Raw genomic sequence first — 23,284 nt, 5'->3', positions numbered from 1 at the left:
CTTCTGCAAACAAACGAAAGAGAAAATCGCTGATTTTCGACTATAGAAAGTACGACGAACGCGGTGTGAAAGTGATTTCCGATTTTTTCATCCGAGTCCGTTTCTTAAAAGGAACGTCTCGTAGGACGTTCCGACACGATTATGTCAAGGGTTCTTGGAATAATTTGAATAGAATTGGTGCAGAGGCTGCCGGTATTTGCTGGGGGGCAGAGGCGGCGGTCGTCAAGTCATCGAGTTTTGCATGTCGACCGAGACACAAAAATGAGCCCGGAATTTTCAAGTTATTCAGTTTGCTGTTACGCGCGCTGAGGCACGAACAACTCCATTAGAGATATTAGTTGTATTGTGCTTAGCGCGACGAACTTTTCGATGTAATTTCAAGCCAGGATGTAACATAATTGGAAATGTTATAATTTCGCAATTCGAGTGGCAAGAAGCGGCGATATTCAAACCATCATTCTGTTAAACATTCCTGCGGTAGCGACCCATTAGCAGCCTCCAGTAAAAACTCAAACAAGTCGCGACACTTTTGCACTCCGCAGCGACATTTACACTTTGTAATGTTTGTTTAAAGTCTGGCTGTTTATTTTCTTTAACGTTGACGCCTTTGAAGAAGAAATGGCATTTCGCGAGCACTAAAACCCCGTACACAGAGCATTTACGATGTTTAGCGACCGTATGCATAAAAGCCACCCATGAAAAAACCCGACAAAACACACCTGGCGTAAATCAGAAAAGAACAGACGTCGATGTCATTAAATTTTATTACGATAGTGACCCTTCGCAGAAAACGCCGTCGTTTGTTCCTTACTTTGTTACAACTTTTTGAATTAGTAGAGTAGAGGCCGCATACCCGGAAGGAAGCTTTAATGTAAATGAAACAATTCGCCAACTTCGTACGAGATTATTCCAAAGTCAACATTTTCCTCTTAAAATATCATCGTTGTGTGTTTTTGTAGTTCCGCGTTGTATCTTGGCTAGATACAGAAACGAAGAGTTTGTTGACGTTAGGCGAGAACCGGGATTTTCAGGTTAATCCGGCGGAAATTTAATTACGAGGCTTAAAATTTTATAATTATGAACGGCGGCACCTTGTCGGGCGGGAAATGCGACGATTGGTGCGTTAGTCGTCGACGCGCCACGATTGGTTAATTGCACCCTCGCATCATCTGTCAACAAAGCGCGGCAACTACAAACGATCCTATCGCGTTTCTATTTGCTATACAGCATTTAAACAAATATGAAAGTCATTTTGCTCTTTCACGTTATTAGAATAAGTCTCTGAAAGGTCAGGGATCGAAAAAATGCAACTGTTATCTAAACGGTGGATGTTCAGGCGTTCTAACAGTACTCGAGCAAATCCATTTTCATTCCGACGATTCGAGAACATTTTTGTTTCGTCGAATACTAATCACGAACAATTAGTTAAATGTCGAGGGAAAAAAATGTTCCAAAACTCGCTCGCCAGCTGCTCAAGAGAACCCAATTGCGAAATATTTCCGAGCGATAATAAACCATAAAAGTCACAACAAATATTAGTTGTTTCTACACCCATGCATTAATTAGCCGCCTGTCGCAAATTACCATAAAAATATGTCCTCGAATATGGACGAAAAGACTTTTGATGTGCCTTGACCTTGCTTCTTAATAATTAATCGTCGTTTTTCCCCCGAAGTCGTCGAACGAGTGTTCTACGCTTGTCAAAATTTCAAAGTGAAAATCGCGTCACCTTGAAATGGTCGTCGTCTCCGCGACGGTAAAAATTCCATAATTGTACCTAGCGTACTAAATTCGCTAAATTAACCGTCCCATTCAATATTTCTATCGGGCGTAATCACAATAAGAGGCTTATTGAATTATGGACAACGCTCTAATGGATGTATTGTCGAGCGCCAAAAAAATATGCTAAAGTTTACTGTCCTGTGGAGGCGAGGCCGGATTCCGCTGCCATTTTTTACCACAGAATAGACAACATTTTTCCGGTTGATGACACCGATGCAGAAATTCATTTTTGGCTAGAATCATAATTGGAGAACGCCAGGAATGCACCAAGAATTCTGTTTTTAATTATTGAGCTTTAATTAAAATTTTTATCAATGGGAGGAATTCAGAGTGGGTACTGCAGCCGTCGGTCGTTCTTCCCATATGAAATTGAAAGATAAACGATAAACGACGGGGAAGAAAAGGGCAATTAGGCCCGTAATGAACCGAGATAATTAAAAAAATGAACAATACTGTAATTATCCTTGAGACAGAAAACACGTCGCTGTGAATTGTTAGTACCGAGATAGGTCTTACGAATTTTTTGGAAGCTCCGCAGCGCCGTTTCCCCTTCCGCGCTCATTATGTCACCGTGTCGTAACCCCGGGTCGTTCAAAAACACCCAACACTTCCCAATTATGCAAATTTTATCTCTCCATCGAACAAATTACCCGAACTCAACGTGGGTCCCTCCCACGTCCGAAATTTACGACCCAAACATTTTGTCCGTTCCGACCGACTTTCGTCCAGATTTCCGGTGCCGTACCACCAAATTGCGAAATTCTATCGCAAACCTAGCATTAAGTCCGTGCTGGGTCCACGTTCCCGTTATTTTGTTGACCCCCAAAGTTTTGTTGGTTTTGCCTCCGGAGAGGGCCTCCGGAGCCGAGTCGCGATGATGTTGCGCAAGTTCACCTGTGCAGCCTTGAGACTCGCGGCGGTACGCATACCCACTAAGCCACTGGCCCCAATATCTGTACGCAATCGCAATGGGACGACGGTGCCATTGTGGTACGAGGAAATTTTGACGAGCCAACAGGTTCCGAGGAAAGAGCGCTCGCGGCCTTGGTGCAGCCGCTGGAACTGTCAAACCGACGACGACAACGTTTGGCCAAATCGCCGTCATGGTATAAGGACGGATTTTTTACACTTCCACGACCCTCTCGATCCTGTCACATTTGGCAAGTGACGTTCGCCCGAAAAATTCCCTCCATGACAGTCTCAACTCAATGAACTTTCTACCGTTGATCCTAATCCTGCTGCACCTTGTTTGCACACCCTGCGCACCTGCAGGTGAAGATCGACCCAAAGAAGGTGGAGGAGGAGGAGGAGGAGCATGCAAAACCGGCGCGGTGTCTCCCCAAAAGGCGGCAAGTATTGCCCAGAAAGCAGCCCAGGAGGCCAAAGCAGCCGAAGATGCTCAGCAACAGGCCGGCCAGCAAGCGGCGCACCAGGTTAAGGAGCAGCTAGCCGAAAAGGCCATGGAGGCTTCCAAGGCGGCCGAGGCTGCTCTAGCAGGTAAACAGGAGCTAGTGGAGCAGCTGCGGAAGGAAATCCAGGAGGCGGAGATAGTAGTCCAGGAGGAGCAAGCTAGTTTGCAGCAGCTGCAAGCCACGGCGCAAGCCGCCTCTAAAGCCGTCCAGGAAGCCCAGGCCGAGGTGAAGCTGCTGTCCACCGCTTTGCAGCTAGCCCAAGGGAACGAAGCTAACGCCGCTCAGGCGCAAGAAGGGGTGCAGCAGCAGCTAAGCGAGAAGGAACAGCTGATGGATGCCGCAACCACTAGGTGAGCCTAGACATTGTTCATTTTGATGATTTCCGTGGCTTTCCCAGGTTGGAGCAGCTGAAGAAGCAGCTGCAGGTGGCGAAGACGGAACTGAACACCACAAAAGAGGCGGCGAGGAAGGCGGCAGCGGCGGCTAACGAGGCCAAGCAGAACGTCATGAGGAACAGAAGGAAGGTGTATAGGAGTAATGCGGAGGAGAAGAGATAGGGTGCTTTTGTGTATTTTTTATTTTATTAAACGGATTTTCTGGCAGGGGCGATTTTTTCCACAGCAAGTAACGATTAAGTTGGACGGGCACGTTTGCTTTTAAGACAGTTTAAAAACGGTTTCGTCTGTAAAAATGTCGACGTGTATTGTGAATGTGCATGCGATTATTCAAACCATTGATTACAGTAATTTTTGTTGATCAGAGGTTGATTTATTGAGGGCGTGCATTTGTAGCAACAGGGAAAAGTCATTTTTTCGCCGTTGCATGCGATGTTTGAACCTGAATATAAAACGTTTGGAATAGACGTTTTAATTAACAGAAATAAATTTTGCAGCGGTTTGGAAGCACGGAAAATTGAATCGATTGTTTGCTTTCAGCGGATTTTTGTGGCATTTTTGTGTTAACGCTGGTAGTTTTGTAAAAAAATGGTTATTAGAAAAAAACGTCAAGAAATTTGAATCGTTCCCCAAATCGCCTCGTTACTAAACTTTGCGGTCGTGGATAAAATCGATTTTTATCCGCTTGTACCGTAAATAACTGCTTTAATCACCTGTATTTTTTTAATTTGTTGCAGCTCCACAATTAGTTTATTAAATTACAACGCGTATAACAGAATTGTACGGTGCGGAACACTAATAAATTACTGTTGTTTTGAACTCCAAGTCAACAATAAAATGGAAGTGTATTGTGGGTTGCAGCAGTGCATTTTCACGTCTAAACAATAGTCGTTTATTTATTATCTCGCGGTTCCTTTAGTAATGAAAATTAATACGGGAACATTCGCAGGCCGCTTTACAAATAACAACCTCAAGCTTGACGTAAAATCTTTTCTAAAGAAATATAATTAATAACTGATCCGTGAATGAAAATCGGCCACAGTTAGATAATACCGTGAATAATATGCACCAGGCGACAATCCTGTTTTAGTCACCGATACGGTTGACTTATATCCTTCTTGGTTTGTCGGCAGTGCATATTATATTAAGGGGACTCGCTAGACGAGGTATAACATTTTTTTGGTTTTTTGTATGAAAAAATGATATTAATATAGATGTATCATACATCAAACTGCAGCTTTTTTCATACTCTAGAGCGCAGAGACCAGTTTAATCAATTAAAAAAATATGGCTGAGAAATATCTTAAAAAAAGAGCCATTGTATGTTTTCTTTTCAAGTTTTTTGAGTCATAACCATCATAGAATCGCTTAAAAATTCGCACATGGATAAAACATCACTTCTTACAGGGCGCAGAGTCACTAAATGTTCGTTAGTGGTACAATTTGTTTAAATAATAATGTGTTTATTAAAATGAAAATATACCACAAATTAAAGCAAAATACGTCGAATAATTTTAACAGGAATATCAGAGGAAAATTACTGATCTATTGCTTAGCAGAGTTTTTAACAAAAACTAACAATTATTGAAAAAAATGGGTATCAATTCGACAGAATTTGAGCCGTTAGTTCAGTACTTTGCCGATAGGAGCGCCACTAAAATTTACGGAAGCGACTTTCCAGGTAAAACTCTTATCGCCTGCTCTACCATAAGCTGATTGTTAGCATTCTCGGCTGATTTTTCTAATTTATGGCAAGGAATTTATTTAAATTATAATTATTGGGCAAGGTATTATTTTTTTGAAAAGTGTTAAAATCGTGTTTTTTCGTATTTTGGACTCCAATAAAAATTAAACTAGACGTGCACAAACGGCAAAAATCATTTTTATAGAAGTTTTAGGATATAAGGAAGTCATTTATGCCCAAAAGACAAAAAGCGTATGACTGCGATTTTTTAAGAAAAGATCGATTTTGGCAGACGAGATACTTTCTAAGAAAAGAGAGGGCGGGTGGGTGGGGATAGCAGCTGCTGAGATAAAAGTGACTTTTGCAAGTGATATACCTTCTAAGAAAAGAGAGGGTGGGTGGGCGGGTCTAGTAGCCGATAAGATAAGACTGATTTTGGCAAATGAGATCTCTCTAAGAAAATAGAGGGCGGGGAGGCGGACCTAGCATCTGCTAAATTCAGTTTTATCTTAGCAACTACTTGTACCCCACCCCCCCACCCTGTCTTTTCTTACAATGTATTTCATCTGCCAAAATCAGTCTTACCTTAGGAGGTGCTAGGCCCGCCCACCCACCCTTCCTCTATTTAGAGTCTATATCATTTGCCAAAATCAGTTTTAGCTTAGCAGCTATTAGCTAGGATAAAACTGATTTTGGCAAATGGCATACTTTCTAAGAAAAGAGAGGGAGAGCTAGTAGCTGATAAGATAAGACTGATTTTGGCAGATGACCCAATCTTCTAAGAAAAATGAGGGTGGGTGGGCGGGGCTAGCACCTGCTAAGAAAATATCGATTTTGGCAGATGAGATACTTTCTAAGAAAAGAGACGGCGGGTGGGTGGGGATAGCAGCTGCTAAGATAAAAGTGACTTTTGCAAGTGACATACCTTCTAAGAAAAGAGAGGGTGGGTGGGCGGGTCTAGTAGCCGATATACAAAATATGTCTCTTGTAATTTATCATTCCATTCATATTTTTTTGGATTCGGATATACAGGGTGACTCAAAAAATTTAATGAATGCGCAAATTTATTTTATTGATTTAATCAGAAACTACAAAACCGAATGCTTTGAAATCTAATGTGGAAAAAAAACATAATAGGCATGCAGTCGTCACGTTTCCGATAGTGAGGGAAGTACTGTCTAAACTCTTTAGACGATTTTTTTGATTTCTTCATTTCTCAATTTTTCAATGTTTCAGTTTGGGATTTTTTCACTGTTTCGATTCTTTAATTTTCCTTCCATTTTTAGGTTTTTCAATATTTCAGCTTTGGAATTTTGCAATATTTCGTTTCTTCAATTTTTCAAATTTTTGATATTGTGTTTTCTCGGTTTTTAAATTTTTCGATATTTTAATTTTTCAGTTTTTAAAGTTTTAGGTTTTTAGATTTCTCACTATCTCGACTTTTCGATTTTTCAGTTCCATGATTTTTCAATTTGTCGAATTTTTAAATTTTAGATTTTTTGATTTCTTTGATGTTTTGAGTTCTCGATCATTCGATTTTCTGAGTTTTCAGGCTTAGATTTTTTTTGTTGTTCAATTCTTGGATTTTGAAAATTTTTGTTTTTTAAATTTTCCTATTTATCAACTTACTGGGATTTCAATGTTTTGATTTTTTGATTGTTCAATTTCTCGATTTTTTGAATTTTTAGTTTTTGATACGAATTTTTTTCAAAAATTTTCAGTTTTTCAATTTATTAACTTTACGGTACTTCAGTTTTGCCCGATTTCGATTTCTCAATTTTTCGACATATTACTGTTGGGATTTTTCAATTTATCGATTCTTCGATTTCTCGATTCTTGATATTTTCGGTTTCTGGAATTTCTTCATTTTTCGATTTCTCAATTTTCCGATGTTTCAGTGTTACGATTTTTAATTTTTTTTTATTATTCAGTTTTCAATTTTTGACGTTTCTAAATTTTTCGATTTCTCAATTTTTCGATTAACCGATTTTTTGATTTTCCCATTTCTCTATTTCTCGATTTTTCAATTCTTTCTTCAATTGTGATTTTTCAATTTTTCCATTTCTGAATTTTTCAATGTTTCAGTTTTGGATTTTTTCACTTTTCCGATTCTTCAATTTGCTTTCCATTTTTCAGTTTTTCAAGATTTCAGTTTGGAATTTTTTCACTTTTTCGATTTTAGAATTTTCTTTCCATTTTTCAGTTTTTCAGTATTTCAGTTCTGGGATTTTGCAATGTTTCGGTTCTTCAATTTTTCCATTTTTTGATGTTTCGATTTCTCGGTTTTTCAATTTTTCGATAGGTATTTTAATTTTTCAATTTTTAAGTTCTACATTTTCCGTTAATTTTTTTGTTTTCCTTGATGTTTTGATTTCTCGATTATTCGATTTTTCAAGTTCTCGGTTTAGATTTTTTGGTTTTCCAATTCTTCGATTTTTAAATTGTTTAATTTTTAGATTGTTCAATTTCTCGATTTATAGATTTTTCAGTTTTTCGGTTTACCGATTTTTTTCATTTAAAATGTTTCAATTTCTCAATTATTAAGTTTTCGATTTTTCAATTTTGGTGTAATTTGAAAACGTGAAACTGAAAAATGAAAGAAAAACTAAAAATAGAAAACTAAATCGGGAAATCAAAACATTGAAAAATCGAAAAATTTAAAACGACAATTGAAAACTGAAAATCTAAAACCAGGAAGTCGAAAAATCGAAATGTTGAAAAATCCCAAAACTGAAATATCCAAAAACTGAGAATCTAAAGAATCGAAAAATTGAGCAATCGAAAAATCAAAAAAGTAAAGTCGAAAAATCGAAACCTTCAAAAAATCGAAAAATTGAAAAATCACAAATCTGAAAATTCAAAAAATTAAAGAATTGAAGAAGAGGAATATCGAAACCCTCGAAAGTCAAGAAATGGGAAAATCAAAACATCGATTAATTGAAAAATCTAAAAATTGACAGTTTATAAATGTCAAATTTGAAAAATTTGAAAAAACGACTATTGAAAAACAGAAAATTTAAAACCGGGAAGTCGAAAAATCGATAGATTAAGAAATCAAAACATTTGAAAAATTCGAAAACTTGAAAAACTGAAACATCGAAGAACTGAAATGAAAAATCCAAAAATCGAAAAATCTAAAATTTAAAAATCGAAAAATTGGAAAAACGACAATTGAAAAACAGAAAATCTAAAACACAGAAGTCGAAAAATCGAAAGATTAAAAAATCGAAACATTTGAAAAATGGAAATATGGAAGAGCTGAAATGAAAAATCGAGAAATCAAAAAATCTAAAATTTAAAAATCGGAAAAGCAAAAATGTTTCAATTTTTCAATTATTAACTTTTCGATTTTTCAATTTTGGTCTAATTTGATTTCTTAATTTTTTGATTTTTTGACTCCTCTACTGTTGATGTTTTGATTTCTCGATGTTTCAGTTTTTGAACATTCCGATGTTTTGACTTTTCGAATGTTCAATTTTTTGATTTTTTAATTTTAGATTTTTGTTTTTTTTGATTTTTTGGTGTTTCGATTTCCCAATTCTTCAATTTTTCGATATTTTAATTTTTCAATGTTTCGAATTTTTAAATTTTGGATTTTTCTTTTCTTTTATTTCTCAATTTTTGGATTTTTTAGCATTTATCATTTTTCTCGTTTATCGTCCGGTAGTCGTCTATCCCAGCGCGTCAGGTAGATTTAAAGAAGAATTGCTGGTTGCGTTTAAGGCAAAAAATGGCGCCCAATTCAAACTTGTCTCTCGTCTAGCGTTCCCCCGTAAGTTACAAAACATCGCATACATTACAATATAATATAAAGGAACCCTAGTTGTTGCGTCTGACGCGTATTCGCCACAACTAGTTTCTCGGTCCTGCGGTCGTTCGAGCACCTCTCCCCGGCCGCCCCCCTTTATCGTCACAGTTTTTCCGCGTAATTTCGCCGAAAACAATTTTTTCAGATGTACATAACCGGTGAAGGTTACGCGTAATGACTCGGAAGCTCCTCCAAACGGTCAATAAAATTGAACGTAACGTCATCCTAAACAAGGATTTAAAAATGGCATTAAACTCGGCATTTTCGTCGGGACTATGACTGTGACGATATGGACGTAACCATCTATCCTAGAGTAATTAGTGTGGTAATTTGTGCATTGTCGCGTGCATTACCCTCCGGTGATTATCTCCATTGTCAATGCGTGCACATTCATACCTAATGGTTCACACCCTCGAGGAGATTTTTTAATTCTAGTTGGAAACAGGCTTGCCTTGAATTTTCGCAATGCAGACCGTTTAAATGTTCGGCGGCGTTTTTACGTAATCGCACGAAAAAATAAGATTAATTTCGTTGGCCGCGTCAAATTTGTATCTTTGTCTATGCGATTCTGCCAGTCATGGCGCTCGCATGAGCCATTCATCTTTAATTAAGCGAAAAAAGCGTCATAATCGAAGTGGGCATTGCTAAATTCAAATTAGGCGCTAAATTGAGTTCGTTTGTTCTGTAGTCAACACCACAACTGGATTAATAATTATATTCAAATTTAAATCAGCCACGAAGCTGTGGTATTTGTGTTTGAATTTATAGATATTGTTGTTTGTTGGCATTGTGTTCCAGTTCGGCTTAATTATGCAACAAACGAAATCATAAAATGGGCTTTGTTGGAGCCGTCAAAGGGGCATCAATTAATAATGGAGGCTTATAGAGATCGAAAAGCTACAAAACGTCGCTCAAAAGCGTTTTGTTCTTTGATTAACTTCGGCCATTCTAGAATTTAGAATAAAACACCAAACTAGTTTTTAATAAATACAATAACATTTAACTTATGCAACAACTCTCACCGGGATTTTACGACACATTTAGTCCATAAATAACAGCGGTTTGGCGAACGCTCGGTACGTTGGCCTTTCTGAGGCTTCCCATTCAAAAAGTTCGCTATTAACCGAGCACATAGATAAAGTCCTCCGTAACTTTTCGCTGTGTTATATGTAAGTCGCAAGTTCGTATCGTATAATCAATTCCCTTGTTGTAAACACTACGAATACTTGTTGGTATTCGTGTAGTCGCAAAGTTTCGAGAAGTTTGCCCAGAACTTTCGGATGCCACGTTAGATGTATTAGAATATAAGTGTGGAAGTCTTAGAGGCTTGCGTTCTCTTATTAAACCTCAAGTATTTACTGTGCGGCTGGAGCCACCACAAACCGGCAACAAAAACTCAAAGATGAGAGGGTTGAGGCGCTGAGGGATGAAAGGGTTTCGCTTTCGGTCGCGGAGGTGTTAACATTCTTCTAGATGTACCTATTTTGTCTATAAAACTCACCCAGCGCTACCATGGACCCATTCGTCGATCATATCTCTCCCGATTACCATAATAACGAGCTGGAAACTGGATCTCGTTCTCTAATACAGCCTGGAAACAAAGTGACTGCGCGATAAAAATACTAAAGTTATGGCATGTTAGATCTTCCACGGTCAATTTAGCACTTTTTCCTGCATCCCACCTATAATAAGTGTAATAAGTGTGCGAAACGCGAAATGATTACGCAATCTGCTCTCGCCGTGATTTGTAGACTTTTTTCGAAAAATAAAACTCCTAATGAAATGAGCTTGGTAGAGCTTCGAGTAATTTAATAAGCTGAAACCTAATATCGGGAATGGCTTCTGGTGGAATGTTAGACACACTTCTTACTCAGAGTCGAGTTTCGGAAAGGGGTAGACGAACGCTAGTGAGGTTTCGCCGGTGGTGAATTCGTAATTAATTTTTTGTTTTTCCGTAGATGAAGAAGTGGCATGGCCTTGGCCTTAAATGGATACGCAATCGATAATTTCGGGGAGGATGGTCAACAGATGTCGCCGATTGTGCCGGTAAGTTAATTAGCGTAATTTCTGCTGTATCTGTTTCTCGGCGAGCTCGCACTTCGAAGCTTTCAAGTCAAATTAAACAGAGCTTTTTGCTTTCATTGCAAGACAAAAAATACCGCGCTTGGTTTATTTCCCGCTGATGGAATTACTATTTTTTTGCGACCACAACGTCTACACAATTTTTGACTTTGCAGTCCTTGCTTTGACGAAACACGTTGACGAATTTAGCGGATCGTGCCATAAACTCGTCCGACGTTATGGCTTTTTAACAACCTTCGTTATCTGCGACAAGTATTTTTTTAATTAGTGCCTTTCATAAATTCGGAAGACTGCAGTCTCCGAAGAAAATACGTTCCTCTCCCGTTGACGAAATTTATGGCGCCATAAATAAAAAAATGTGAAATTTAAAGTCGAATAAAAATATATTGTGTAATTATGGAGAGGACGTCGACTTTTGCGTCGGCCACATTTCCGCGGATTTTAATTTTCTCGAAATGCCGCTTTTCGCTGGCTCGTTTTACAAACCGGATAAAGCAAAAGCCGGTAGATATCGAAATACACACCATAAAATCCACTTGTAAACTGTAATGGGATATTCATTTTAGATTCGATGTGAATAGAAATAGATATTTTCCAGAAGCGCATAGCTCGAGTGCATGTGTTTTCAAGTTCTCACAACGAATATTAAACGCTCTCAGTTCACCGATTCCGGGTCGGGTTGACTCTGGAGTTTCCACTCGAGAGCCTCGGTAAGCGAAGACTCGGTTTGATACACTGGAAGTACTCATTGTAGGTACATATTCAAATTATTAATGTAATACCCAGTGGCGTAAATAGCACCCCCGCAGATCCCGCAATGGGGGGGGGGGGGGGGGCGCAGCGTCAAAAGGGGCGCAGACCGTAACGTAACCGCTATATGTTTTGGATTTTTCAATTTTTTTTGTTTTCAATTTTTCGTTTCTTCAATTTTTGATTTGCAGCTTTTCTAATTTTCATTTTAGATATGTAATAATAATTATAATTTTTATTAGAGTTGTTCACTTTTTCAATTTTTCGTTTTTGGAGTTTTTTAATTTTTCGATCTTTGAATGTTAGTTTTTGGACTTTACGAACATTTTTCGATTTAATTCGTTCTTTGATTCATTAATTTTTTCTCGATTTCTAGTTTTTCAATGTTTCTATTTTTCGTTTCTTCAGTTCTACAATTTTGTCAAATAAATGTTATATAAATTAAAAAAAAAAGTAACAGTGTACCTACGGTCTATGAATCCGTGTTGAATTTTTATCTTCGACATCGAAATTTTTGTGGAAAAATAAAACAAAATTGAATTACAATTTTTCGATTTCTTGATTTCTCGATTTTTAGTTTTACAATTTTTGCAATTAAAAAAAAAAATTCATTTTTACATTTCTCAATTTCTCTATTAATCAATTCTTTGATTTTTCGATTTTTCCTCTTTCCAATTTATCGATTTTTCAGTTTTTCGATTTCTCAAGTTTTAGTTGTTCCAATTTTGGGATTTTTCAATATCTTTTAATTATTTTTTTTTTTTTAATTTTTTGATATATCGATTTCTCGATCTTTCGATTTTTAAAATTTCTGATTTTTCGAATTTTGAATATTTTGATTTATCGTTTTTTTTTTAAGTTTAAATATGTATTTCAGTTTTAAATTTTCCGGTTTTTCGATTTCTCCATTTCTCGGATCTTTTGATGTCTCAATTTTTTAATTTCGATTTCTCGGCTTTTCCACTTTTCTATTTTTTATTTCTTCAAGTTTTTAGATTTTTAAAATTCTCCATTTTCGATTTTATGTTTTGTTATGCTTCGATCTCCCGATTTTAACCTTTTTAACGTGTATTCCAATTTTTCGATTTTGGAATTTTCGATTTCTTACATCTCGATTTTTCGTTTTTTCGATTTTAAAATGTTTTTACTTTTCGTTCTTTTTTTCGATTCTGGATTTTTCAAGTTTTCGATTTCTCAATTTTTCAACATTTCAATTTTGAGAATGTCTATATTATTCAGTTTTTTGATATTTTCATTTTTCAACTTTTTAAATTTTGATTTTTCGACTTACCGGAAATCGACTTTTGGGTTTTTCAATTTTTCGACTTTTCAGTTTTGAGATTTTTCAATTTGTCGATTTTTTGGTTTTTCATGTCTTCAGTTTTTCGGTTTTTCGAGTTTTCGACTTTTTAAATTTAAAATTTTTCAAATTTTCGATTTTATTTTTTTTACGTTCCGAATACCCGATTTTGATTTTTTTTATGCTTTTCAATTTTTGGTTTTTCTAAATTTTCATTTTTCCATTTCTCAATTTCTCGATTTTTTTACTTTTTGATTTTGTGTTTTTTTTAATGTTAAATTTTTCGTTATTGCAATTTTTCTATTTTTTAAATTTTAGATATTTAGATTTTTCGACATCTTGAATTCTCGATCTTTTTTCAGTTTGAATTCCTCGGTTTTTCGATTTTCCAATCTTTCGATTTTTGAAAATTTTCGATTTCTCGATTTTTCAGTTTTTGATTTTCCAACTTTTAGATGTTTCAAATTTTAGAGTTTGCAAATTTCACGAGTTTACAGTTTTTAATTTCGTCAATTTTTCGATTTGCAATTTTTCCTGTGGGTTTTCAATTTTTCATTTGCAGTTTTTCTAGTTTTCATTTTAATTATGTAACACTCCTAATAATTACAATTTTTAAAGTTGTTCACTTTTTCAGTTTTTCGTTTTTGGAATTTTTCAATTTTTCGGTGTTTGAATGTCACAGTTTTTGGACTTTACAATTTTCAAGATTCTATAATTTTTCGATTTTACAATTTTTAGATTTTCCAATTTTTCTATTCGAATGGTTTTTCTTCTTTCTCATTCTTCGATTCATTAATTTTTTTTTTAGATTTTTATGTTTCTCGGTTTTTAGTTTTTCATTGTTTCAATTTTTCGGGTTTTTAACTTTTCGAATAAACAAAATCGAAAAATTATAAAATAGAAAAAATGTAAAACTGAAAAAGTACAAAATGAAAGCTTCGAAATATAAAAAAATTGGAAATCAAGAACTTAAAAAATCAAAGATTGAAAATGTAAAAAATTGAATAAACAAAAAATTATAAAATCCAAAGAAACATTGAAAAAATAAAGATAATGGAAAAATGAAAAATTGTGATATAAAATCAAGAAAATAAAAATTACTGATTTTAACCTTTTTAACGTGTATTCCAATTCTTCGATTTTGGAATTTTCGATTTCTTACATCTCGATTTTTCGTTTTTTCGATTTTAAAATGTTTTTACTTTTCGTTCTTTTTTTCGATTCTGGATTTTTCAAGTTTTCGATTTCTCAATTTTCAACATTTCAATTTTGAGAATGTCTATATTATTCAGTTTTTTGATATTTTCATTTTTCAACTTTTTAAATTTTGATTTTTCGACTTACCGGAAATCGATTTTTGGGTTTTTCAATTTCTCGACTTTTCAGTTTTGGGATTTTTCAATTTGTCGATTTTTGGTTTTTCATTTCTTCAGTTTTTCGGTTTTTCGAGTTTTCGAATTTTTAAATTTAAAATTTTTCAATTTTTCGATTTTATTTTTTTTACGTTCCGAATACTCGATTTTGATTTTTTTTATGCTTTTCAATTTTTGGTTTTTCTAAATTTTCATTTTTCCATTTCTCAATTTCTCGATTTTTCGACTTTTTGATTTTGTGTTTTTTTTTTAATGTTAAATTTTTCGTTATTGTAATTTTTCTATTTTTAAAATTTTAGATATTTAGATTTTTCGACATCTTGAATTCTCGATCTTTTTTCAGTTTGAATTCCTGGGTTTTTCGATTTTCCAAAATTTCGATTTTTCAATCTTTCGATTTTTGAAAATTTTCGATTTCTCGATTTTTCGGTTTTTGATTTTCCAACTTTTAGATGTTTCAAATTTTAGAGTTTGCAAATTTCACGAGTTTACAGTTTTTAATTTCGTCAATTTTTCGATTTGCAATTTTTCCTGTGCAGTTTTTCTAGTTTTCATTTTAATTATGTAACACTCCTAATAATTATAATTTTTAAGTTGTTCACTTTTTCAGTTTTTCGTTTTTGGAATTTTTCAATTTTTCGGTGTTTGAATGTCACAATTTTTGGACTTTACAATTTTCAAGATTCTATAATTTTTCGATTTTACAATTTTTAGATTTTCCAATTTTTCAATTCGAATGATTTTTCTTCTTTCTCATTCTTCGATTCATTAATTTTTTTTTTAGATTTTTAAGTTTCTCCGGTTTTTAGTTTTTCATTGTTTCAATTTTTCATTTTTTCGGGTTTTTAACTTTTCGAATAAACAAAATCGAAAAATTATAAAATAGAAAAATTGTAAAACTGAAAAAGTACAAAATGAAAGCTTCGAAATATAAAAAAATTGGAAATCAAGAACTTAAAAAATCAAAGATTGAAAATGTAAAAATTGAATAAACAAAAAATTATAAAATCCAAAGAAACATTGAAAAAATAAAGATAATGGAAAAATGAAAAATTGTGATTTAAAATCAAGCAAATGAAAATTACTGATTTTAACCTTTTTAACGTGTATTCCAATTTTTCGATTTTGGAATTTTCGATTTCTTACATCCCGATTTTTTGTTTTTTCGATTTTAAAATGTTTTTACTTTTCGTTCTTTTTATCGATTCTGGATTTTTCAAGTTTTCGATTTCTCAATTTTTCAACATTTCAATTTTGAGAATGTCTATATTTTTCAGTTTTTTGATATTTTCATTTCTCAACTTTTTAAATTTTGATTTTTCGACTTACCGGAAATCGATTTTTGGGTTTTTCAATTTTTCGACTTTTCAGTTTTGAGATTTTTCAATTTGTCCATTTTTTGGTTTTTCATTTCTTCAGTTTTTCGATTTTTCGAGTTTTCGACTTTTTAAATTTAAAATTTTTCAATTTTTCGATTTTATTTTTTTTACGTTCCGAATACCCGATTTTGATTTTTTTTATGCTTTTCAATTTTTGGTGTTTCTAAATTTTCATTTTTCCATTTCGCAATTTCTCGATTTTTCGACTTTTTGATTTTGTGTTTTTTTAAATGTTAAATTGTTCGTTATTGTAATTTTTCTATTTTTAAAATTTTAGATATTTAGATTTTTCGACATCTTGAATTCTCGATCTTTTTTCAGTTTGAATTCCTCGGTTTTTCGATTTTCCAAAATTTCGATTTTTGAAAATTTTCGATTTCTTGATTTTTCAGTTTTTGATTTTCCAACTTTTAGATGTTTCAAATTTTAGAGTTTGCAAATTTCACGAGTTTACAGTTTTTAATTTCGTCAATTTTTCGATTTGCAATTTTTCCTGTGGGTTTTTAATTTTTCATTTGCAGTTTTTCTAGTTTTCATTTTAATTATGTCACACTCCTAATAATTATAATTTTTAAGTTGTTCCCTTTTTCAGTTTTTCGTTTTTGGAATTTTTCAATTTTTCGGTGTTTGAATGTCACAGTTTTTGGACTTTACAATTTTCAAGATTCTATAATTTTTCGATTTTACAATTTTTGGATTTTCCAATTTTTCAATTGGAATGGTTTTTCTTCTTTCTCATTCTTCGATTCATTAATTTTTTTTTAGATTTTTAAGTTTCTCGGTTTTTAGTTTTTCATTGTTTCAATTTTTCATTTTTTCGGGTTTTTAAGTTTTCGAATAAACAAAATCGAAAAATTATAAAATAGAAAAATTGTAAAACTGAAAAAGTACAAAATGAAAGCTTCGAAATATAAAAAAATTGGAAATCAAGAACTTCAATCAAAGATTAAAAATGTAAAAATTGAATAAACAAAAAATTATAAAATCCAAAGAAACATTGAAAAAATAAAGATAATGGAAACATGAAAAACTGTGATATAAAATCAAGAAAATGAAAATTACAAAATCGGGAAAATGAAAATATCGAAAATCTGAAAAATATAGAAATTGAAAAATTCCTAAAATTGCGATGTTTAAAATTGAGATAGCGAAAACTTAAAAATCGAGAAATCGAAAAATTTTTAAAATTGGAAAATTGATATATGAAATCGGGAAATCGAAACATAAAGACTATATAAGGGAAAAATGAAAAATTTTAAAAATCGAAAATTTAAAATATATACTAGAAAAATCGAAAATTTTGAAAATCGAAAAACCAAGAAATCGAAATAGGCCGAAATCGGAAAATTCAAAATTGAAATATTTACTTAAAAAAGATAAACGGAAAAATCGAAAAACTCAAAAAAATCGATAAACCTAGATATGAGAAACAGAAAATTCCAAAAATCGAAAAATTGAAATACAGATTAAAAAGTTTAAAAAATCGAAGTTAAAAAATCGCAAAAACAAATTCCATTCGATTTTCCGTTTTATCGATTTTGCAATTTTTTGTTTCTTCAATTTTTTCTAATTTTTTAATTTTCCGATTTTTCAATTTTTCGAATTTTCTACTTTCCGAATAAACAAAATGGAAAAGTTATAAAATAGAAAAATTGTAAAATTGAAAACTCAAAATGAAAAAACGCAAAAGTATAAAATGAAGGCTTCGACAAATCTAAAAACTTGAGAAATTGAAGAAACGGAAAATTAGAAAATCGAAAGATTAAAAATTGAGAAACTTAAAGATCGAAAAATTGCGGTCGAAAACACGAAAATTATTGTAAAATCTAAATATTGAAAATGGGAAAATCGAGGAATTGAAAATGTGAAAAATTGAATAAACGAAAAATTGTGATATCAAATCCAGAAAATGTAAATTAAAAAATTGGTCTAAAGAGTTTAGACAGTACTTCCCTCGCTGTCGGAAACTTGACGACTGCATGCCTATTGTGTTTTTTTTCTCATTACATTTTTGTAGTGGGAATTTAAAAAAAAAATGCGATGACGTCATCAACATTTTTGCAAGGACACGTATATCAGTTGGGATAGATGTAGTGTAATACTAAGAATAAAATTATTATATTCTCAAATTTTCGGGAAAATGAATTGGGTCGTTTGAATATTGATTTGTAATAATCAATAAAATAACGAAACAATTTACTCACGTATACCTACGTATCAGAGGCAACTAAAAATCGTGTATGTATAAAAATTGTTAATTTAAGATGACAGGCGTAACAGCATACGCATGGGCGCCCATAGAAACCATTCTCAGGGGGGGCCACCCTGAAATTTTTGTAATATACTCTATTCTTGTATATACAAATAATATAATGATACAAATCTTTACTGTTACAAATATATATTTTAATCATCAACTGCATTAATCAAATCCACTCGCACATAACCCTATAAAAACATTATTCTTATTATTAACAAAAATAAATGTAAAATATTAAAATTAAAAAGTTATAATAGTTATTTATTATACAAACGGTTAAAGTGAATGTTTAATGAGCGGTCAGTTTAAGGCGAGAGCGGCGTATGCCGCGAGCGCCTTAAGACCGCGAGTTACACATTCATTTTAACCGCGAGTGTAATACAAAATTTTATTCAATTTTGACAACCCCAAGTCCCAAATTGTGAAAAAATTGGTGATTCAAAGTTCAGACGCGAGAAACGTCAGAATTGACAGCGACCAAATAAAAGTTTTATATGCGTAGAATTTAGTGTACAATATCAGGTCTGTGTGTGTAGTATGTGACTTTGGCGACGGTGTTTGTTTATTTTAAACAAACTAAAATGATCGAAAAATTGCAAAATCATGCAAGATTCTAACGACAAAACTTGCTCCCAGAAAAGACCAGATCAGAAAGTGTATCAAAAGTTCCTCAGATGGAAAGAGCAGCAAGACACTGGAGAAATTACAGAAATGGTAACCATGGTTTTAAAACAGCAAAATAAAAATTTTATTTCGCTAGCGGTTTAAAAATTTTATGGTGCTACCGGATAAACCAAAGCTTTAGTGGCCTACTGACGGCAAAATAAACGTTTGTTTACATGTCAAAATTGAATAAAAATATTAAATTAATCAAAAATTTTTTGATACTTGGAAAAAACTAACATGCTCTTTTGGCAAATCTTCCATAAAAATACTACTGTCAAGGTTTTTTATTTTTACAAAATCCTGCCAATTTTGGATTTCGTCTGATAAATTGTCAGTGGAGTAAAATTCGCCCAACCCTTTAAAGCAACTTGGTTTTAAGTTATGCATATTCTTTCGATGTAAAGAAAATAATGAGTATAGTGACAGTTTTGTTTCGGAAAATCGTGTTGTTAGGGAAAGAATTAAATGATCCAGGTATGGAATAAAAGTGCCTATTTTAAAATAATTTTCAATGCTATCTGTGTTGTGGTTCGTACGCCCACTGGTGAAACAGTTCTGGAGCAACCGAAATTTCCACTCGACGTCGATGGCTACTCTGAAAAACCGCCATCAGTAAAGTGTTTGCCATTTCTATTGAAACACCACTTGTTAATCGTAAATTTGGCAACGTTCATATTCAGACAATTTTCTAACTAAAAGCCGTTGTCAATCAACCGAAAGCTGTTATCAATTGCTAAATTTTAAGCAAAATCAACAGGTGGTGTTTCAATAGAAATGGCAAAGACAATAGTAATAAATAACACCACTAGTGCACATTGTTACGTTATTACCGCTATCACGATCAGCCTTGTCACTTATTTTATAGTTCTTATTAGCTGAAGTATCATCAGTATTTGTAATTTTTCTCTTGAAGAATTTTCGAATATCTATATTTTTCTGTTTCTAAATAAAATATTAAATTTAAAATTTAAACAGATATTTAATTTAATTTAATGAAGAGTACTTACGCTCAAATTTTGAAATAAAGAAATAATAATAATTATAGCCAATAAAACGCCGGTTCAACAACTGTTCGTCTTTAAACGTCACTTCACCACATATAAAAAGTGAAAACGGAATGGGTATAAGCAATAAAGTGTTTGCTCTTGTAATAACTGTAAAAAGCAAATAATGAAACAACCCATAATTCAGTACCGGTTAAAAACGATAGATTTATGACGTTTCCAGGCAAATCTGGGCCGAACAAAGGGTTTCAAAACCAGATGGTCTAAGTTTGTCACATTTCTGTGTTTGTGTGGCAATAAAACTGAAAATGTAGGGCATGTTGTAGGTACCTACTCTTACAAATGTGCTGAAGTTTAAATTTGACAAATAAAAAGGAAATTGACGTAGAATCTCAGGGGGGGCCATGGCCCCCCCTGGCCCCCCCATATGGGCGCCCATGAGCATACGTGAGAGCCAAACACAGAAACTGTAAACAAAACGACCGTCGGTTTTATTGCTTCGACTTCCGCTTATTATATAAAACATTGGGTTTTATTTTAATTCTTGACGGTGAAATTCACAATTGGTTGATTATAAACATGTCTATTTCGCATTCGCGGAACCAAGTGACCGCATAAAACAAATGCAGATCTGTAACGTTAAAGTCGATGTAAATAAGCGTGCTACCCTTATGTTTCAACCGAGTTTTTCCTTTAACAAATTTTGTGTCTACCAAATTGGGTTGGTTGGGGTGTAATACTAATAATAAGTGTTGCCTTTAATTTAATCAATAAAATAAATTGACTTCATTAATTTTTTTGAACCACCTCTTAAGAAAATCTAAAAAATATGAATGGAATGATAAATCACAAGTACAAACTCATCATATTTTTTGCATTTTAGATAGGATTTATTCAGCAAAATTTAAGGGTGACGTCATCAATTTTTTTTGGAGGGATGAACAAATACATTTTGAACAAAAGTTTACCATGCTTATAATAACTTTAAAATATTCCCAAGATTTCAAAGCATTCGGTTTTGTAATTCCTGATTAAATCGATAAAATAAATTCACGCCTTCATTAATTTTTTTCAGTCACCCTGCATATGCAAATCCAAAAATATGAATGGAATGATAAATCACAAGTACAGACTCATCATATTTTGTACATTTTAGATGCGATTTATTCGGAAAACTTTTGAGCTGACGTCATCAGTTTTTTGTAGAAGATAACCAAATATATTTTGACTAAAAATTTATTATGCTCTTTATAACCTTAAAACATCTGCAAGATTTCAAAGCATTCGGTTTTGTAGTTCCTGATTAAATCAATAAAATAAATTTACGCATTCATTAATTTTTTTGAGTCACTCTGTATATGCAAATCCAAAAAATATGAATGGAGTGATAAATGACAAGTACAGGCTCATCATATTTTGTACATTTTAGATATGATTTATTCCACAAACTTTTGAGCTGACGTCATCAAGTTTTTGGAGGGGATAAGCAAATATTTTTTGACTAAAGATTTATGATGCTCTTTATAGCCTTAAAACATCTGCAACATTTCAAAGCATTCTGGTTAGCAGATTAAAAATTAAATTTCAAAATGTTGTTATATAATTTTGATTTTTTTTCCAAAAATCTGGACGTTTCGGGTGAAAAGTCGATTCAGAGTTGTAAACTACATGTGTAGGACTATGTTATTTTATACAATTGAAAACCCATTTACTATGTACAATTTTGAAGTGACGTCATCGGTTTAGTGGTGGGGATGATTCGACAAATTTTGGTTAGCGTTTTACCATCTACATGATATTCTTAATATAAGTACAAAATTTCACAACAATCGGTCGAGTACTTTCGAAGATTATCTGTCTAATAAAAATCCGTGACAACAGACGGACAGACGGACAGACGGACAGACGGACAGACGGACAAACGGACAGACGGACAGACGGACAGACGGACAGACGGACAGACGGACAGACAGACGGAAATGGGAGACCTATTTCTTCGTCTTCTAGGGGTCATGAAAGATCGAGAAAACGTAAAAGTAGAGAGTCGGCCGACGGACTCGATTACAATACTTCCTTTGCTTACGCTCGGGAAGTAAAAATCGGGAAAATGGTATAAAAAAAAATGAAGAACTTGAAACAACAACAGTGGAAGTTAGCTACGCCACTGGTAATACCCCATTAGGTGGAATTTCTCGTTTCTGAACCCAACCCTCTTTTTTTGTTAAATTTGATTGCCAATATCTATGACACCACTTCCGGAAGTTCCGGTAACTTTGAAGCGCTCCTCCAAAACAACGCTCGCCTTGACTTTTGCCCTTTGCAGCAAAAAATCTGCACTTCTTCCGGAACTTCCAAGTCGGCGTCAAACTTGCCGTGATCGATTAATAACCATCGAAAATATGGTTTTTCGGCGAACACGTGATAAATCACCGATCGAGTCCGTTATTTTTGGAGCGGCTCGATCAATCTTGCGAGCCGACTTAATAAATTAGCTCCGACACCCCTAACAAATCGGATTAATTTGCGTGGGGAGAACGTTCCGGAATGCGGAAGGAAGATGTCCAATTGATCGAAACAATGGCGATCGAGAAGATGCCGCTTTCGCTCGTAAAGAGCGAAAATTGAAAATTGATTCGGAAAGATATGAAACTAACATTTAGACGACGTTGAGCGGCGCCCATTAAAAAACGATTTGTTCGTTTCGAGGACTATCGGATTTATTGGAACGTTTATTACTGGGAGCGTTCACTAAGCTCTCCATCGAATTATTCGGAACGAAATAACCTATTGAAAGGATGTTGTTCGAGGGGTTTTGGCCAAATGCCGACGAAAAGGGGATGCTCTGGAGCGCGATTGCTCAATTCGACATAATACTTAACGATAATATTGCAACATGCATTCAATATAAATTGGAGATGGAACATTCTGGGCACATTTCCCATCGTTTCTGTTTCCATTTCCGCAAGGTAAACCGGCCGAATTCGCCCAATACCTCACTAATGACACTTTCGCCCCGCATTTGCATTCAAGCTATGTACACGTCCAACGTAACTATAATTGCACATGGAAAAGTTCTGCTCGAGCCTCTCCGTTTAGGCCCATTAAGTTTATGGTCAGTTAGACGGACAGTTAGACGACAATTTCTATGTGAGCGGAATCGACATTTCGATTTTATACGGCTCGAGATAAAGCGGCGTTGCTCCTGCAAAAATCCGCTGAGCCGCTTGTTATTTCCTTCTTGGAAACACGGTGTTGTTGCAACAGTAAATCTCGGCGATGTATTGGAATTAATAGCGACCGAGCTTTTCAAAGGGACTTTTCTTCGACGAATTATGAAAAATTTAACATTTCTGTTGTTCAACGTCTGAATATGCGAAAATTCCGCGGAT

At 33.9% G+C, this 23,284-nt stretch overlaps 2 protein-coding genes across 3 annotated transcripts in view; both read left to right on the top strand.

The window, feature by feature from the left end:
- The window catches only part of LOC135123038 (apoptosis-stimulating of p53 protein 2), a 223,369-nt gene that overhangs the window by 1,705 nt on the left and 198,380 nt on the right, over window positions 1-23,284 (top strand). For both annotated transcript variants that reach the window (XM_064047560.1, XM_064047539.1), the window contains exon 2: window positions 11,040-11,127. In XM_064047560.1, the coding sequence (XP_063903630.1) occupies window positions 11,053-11,127 (75 nt within the window). In that variant the 5' untranslated portion in view covers window positions 11,040-11,052. The remainder of the gene's footprint in view (window positions 1-11,039; window positions 11,128-23,284) is intronic.
- Window positions 2,701-3,796, top strand: LOC135133314 (uncharacterized protein CG45076-like). The gene is made up of 2 exons (XM_064061716.1): window positions 2,701-3,544; window positions 3,592-3,796. Exons 1-2 carry the CDS (start codon window positions 2,991-2,993, stop codon window positions 3,749-3,751), a joined length of 714 nt encoding a protein of 237 aa, XP_063917786.1. The 5' UTR covers window positions 2,701-2,990; the 3' UTR covers window positions 3,752-3,796.

Source organism: Zophobas morio, unplaced genomic scaffold (genome assembly GCF_036711695.1).
Source record: "Zophobas morio isolate AGI-343-1 ecotype UQ-CSIRO unplaced genomic scaffold, CSIRO_AGI_Zmor_V1 ptg000002l, whole genome shotgun sequence".
Taxonomy (NCBI): domain Eukaryota; kingdom Metazoa; phylum Arthropoda; class Insecta; order Coleoptera; family Tenebrionidae; genus Zophobas; species Zophobas morio.
This window is presented reverse-complemented; position numbering and strand designations above follow the sequence as displayed.

What these genes read in the sequence shown, in the direction of transcription:
- LOC135133314 (XM_064061716.1), top strand. Translation starts at nt 2,991, where the DNA reads ATGAACTTTCTACCGTTGATCCTAATCCTGCTGCACCTTGTTTGCACA. An exon ending in ATGGATGCCGCAACCACTAG is followed by an intron (nt 3,545 to 3,591) that starts GTGAGCCTAGAC and finishes TGGCTTTCCCAG; the next exon opens with GTTGGAGCAGCTGAAGAAGC.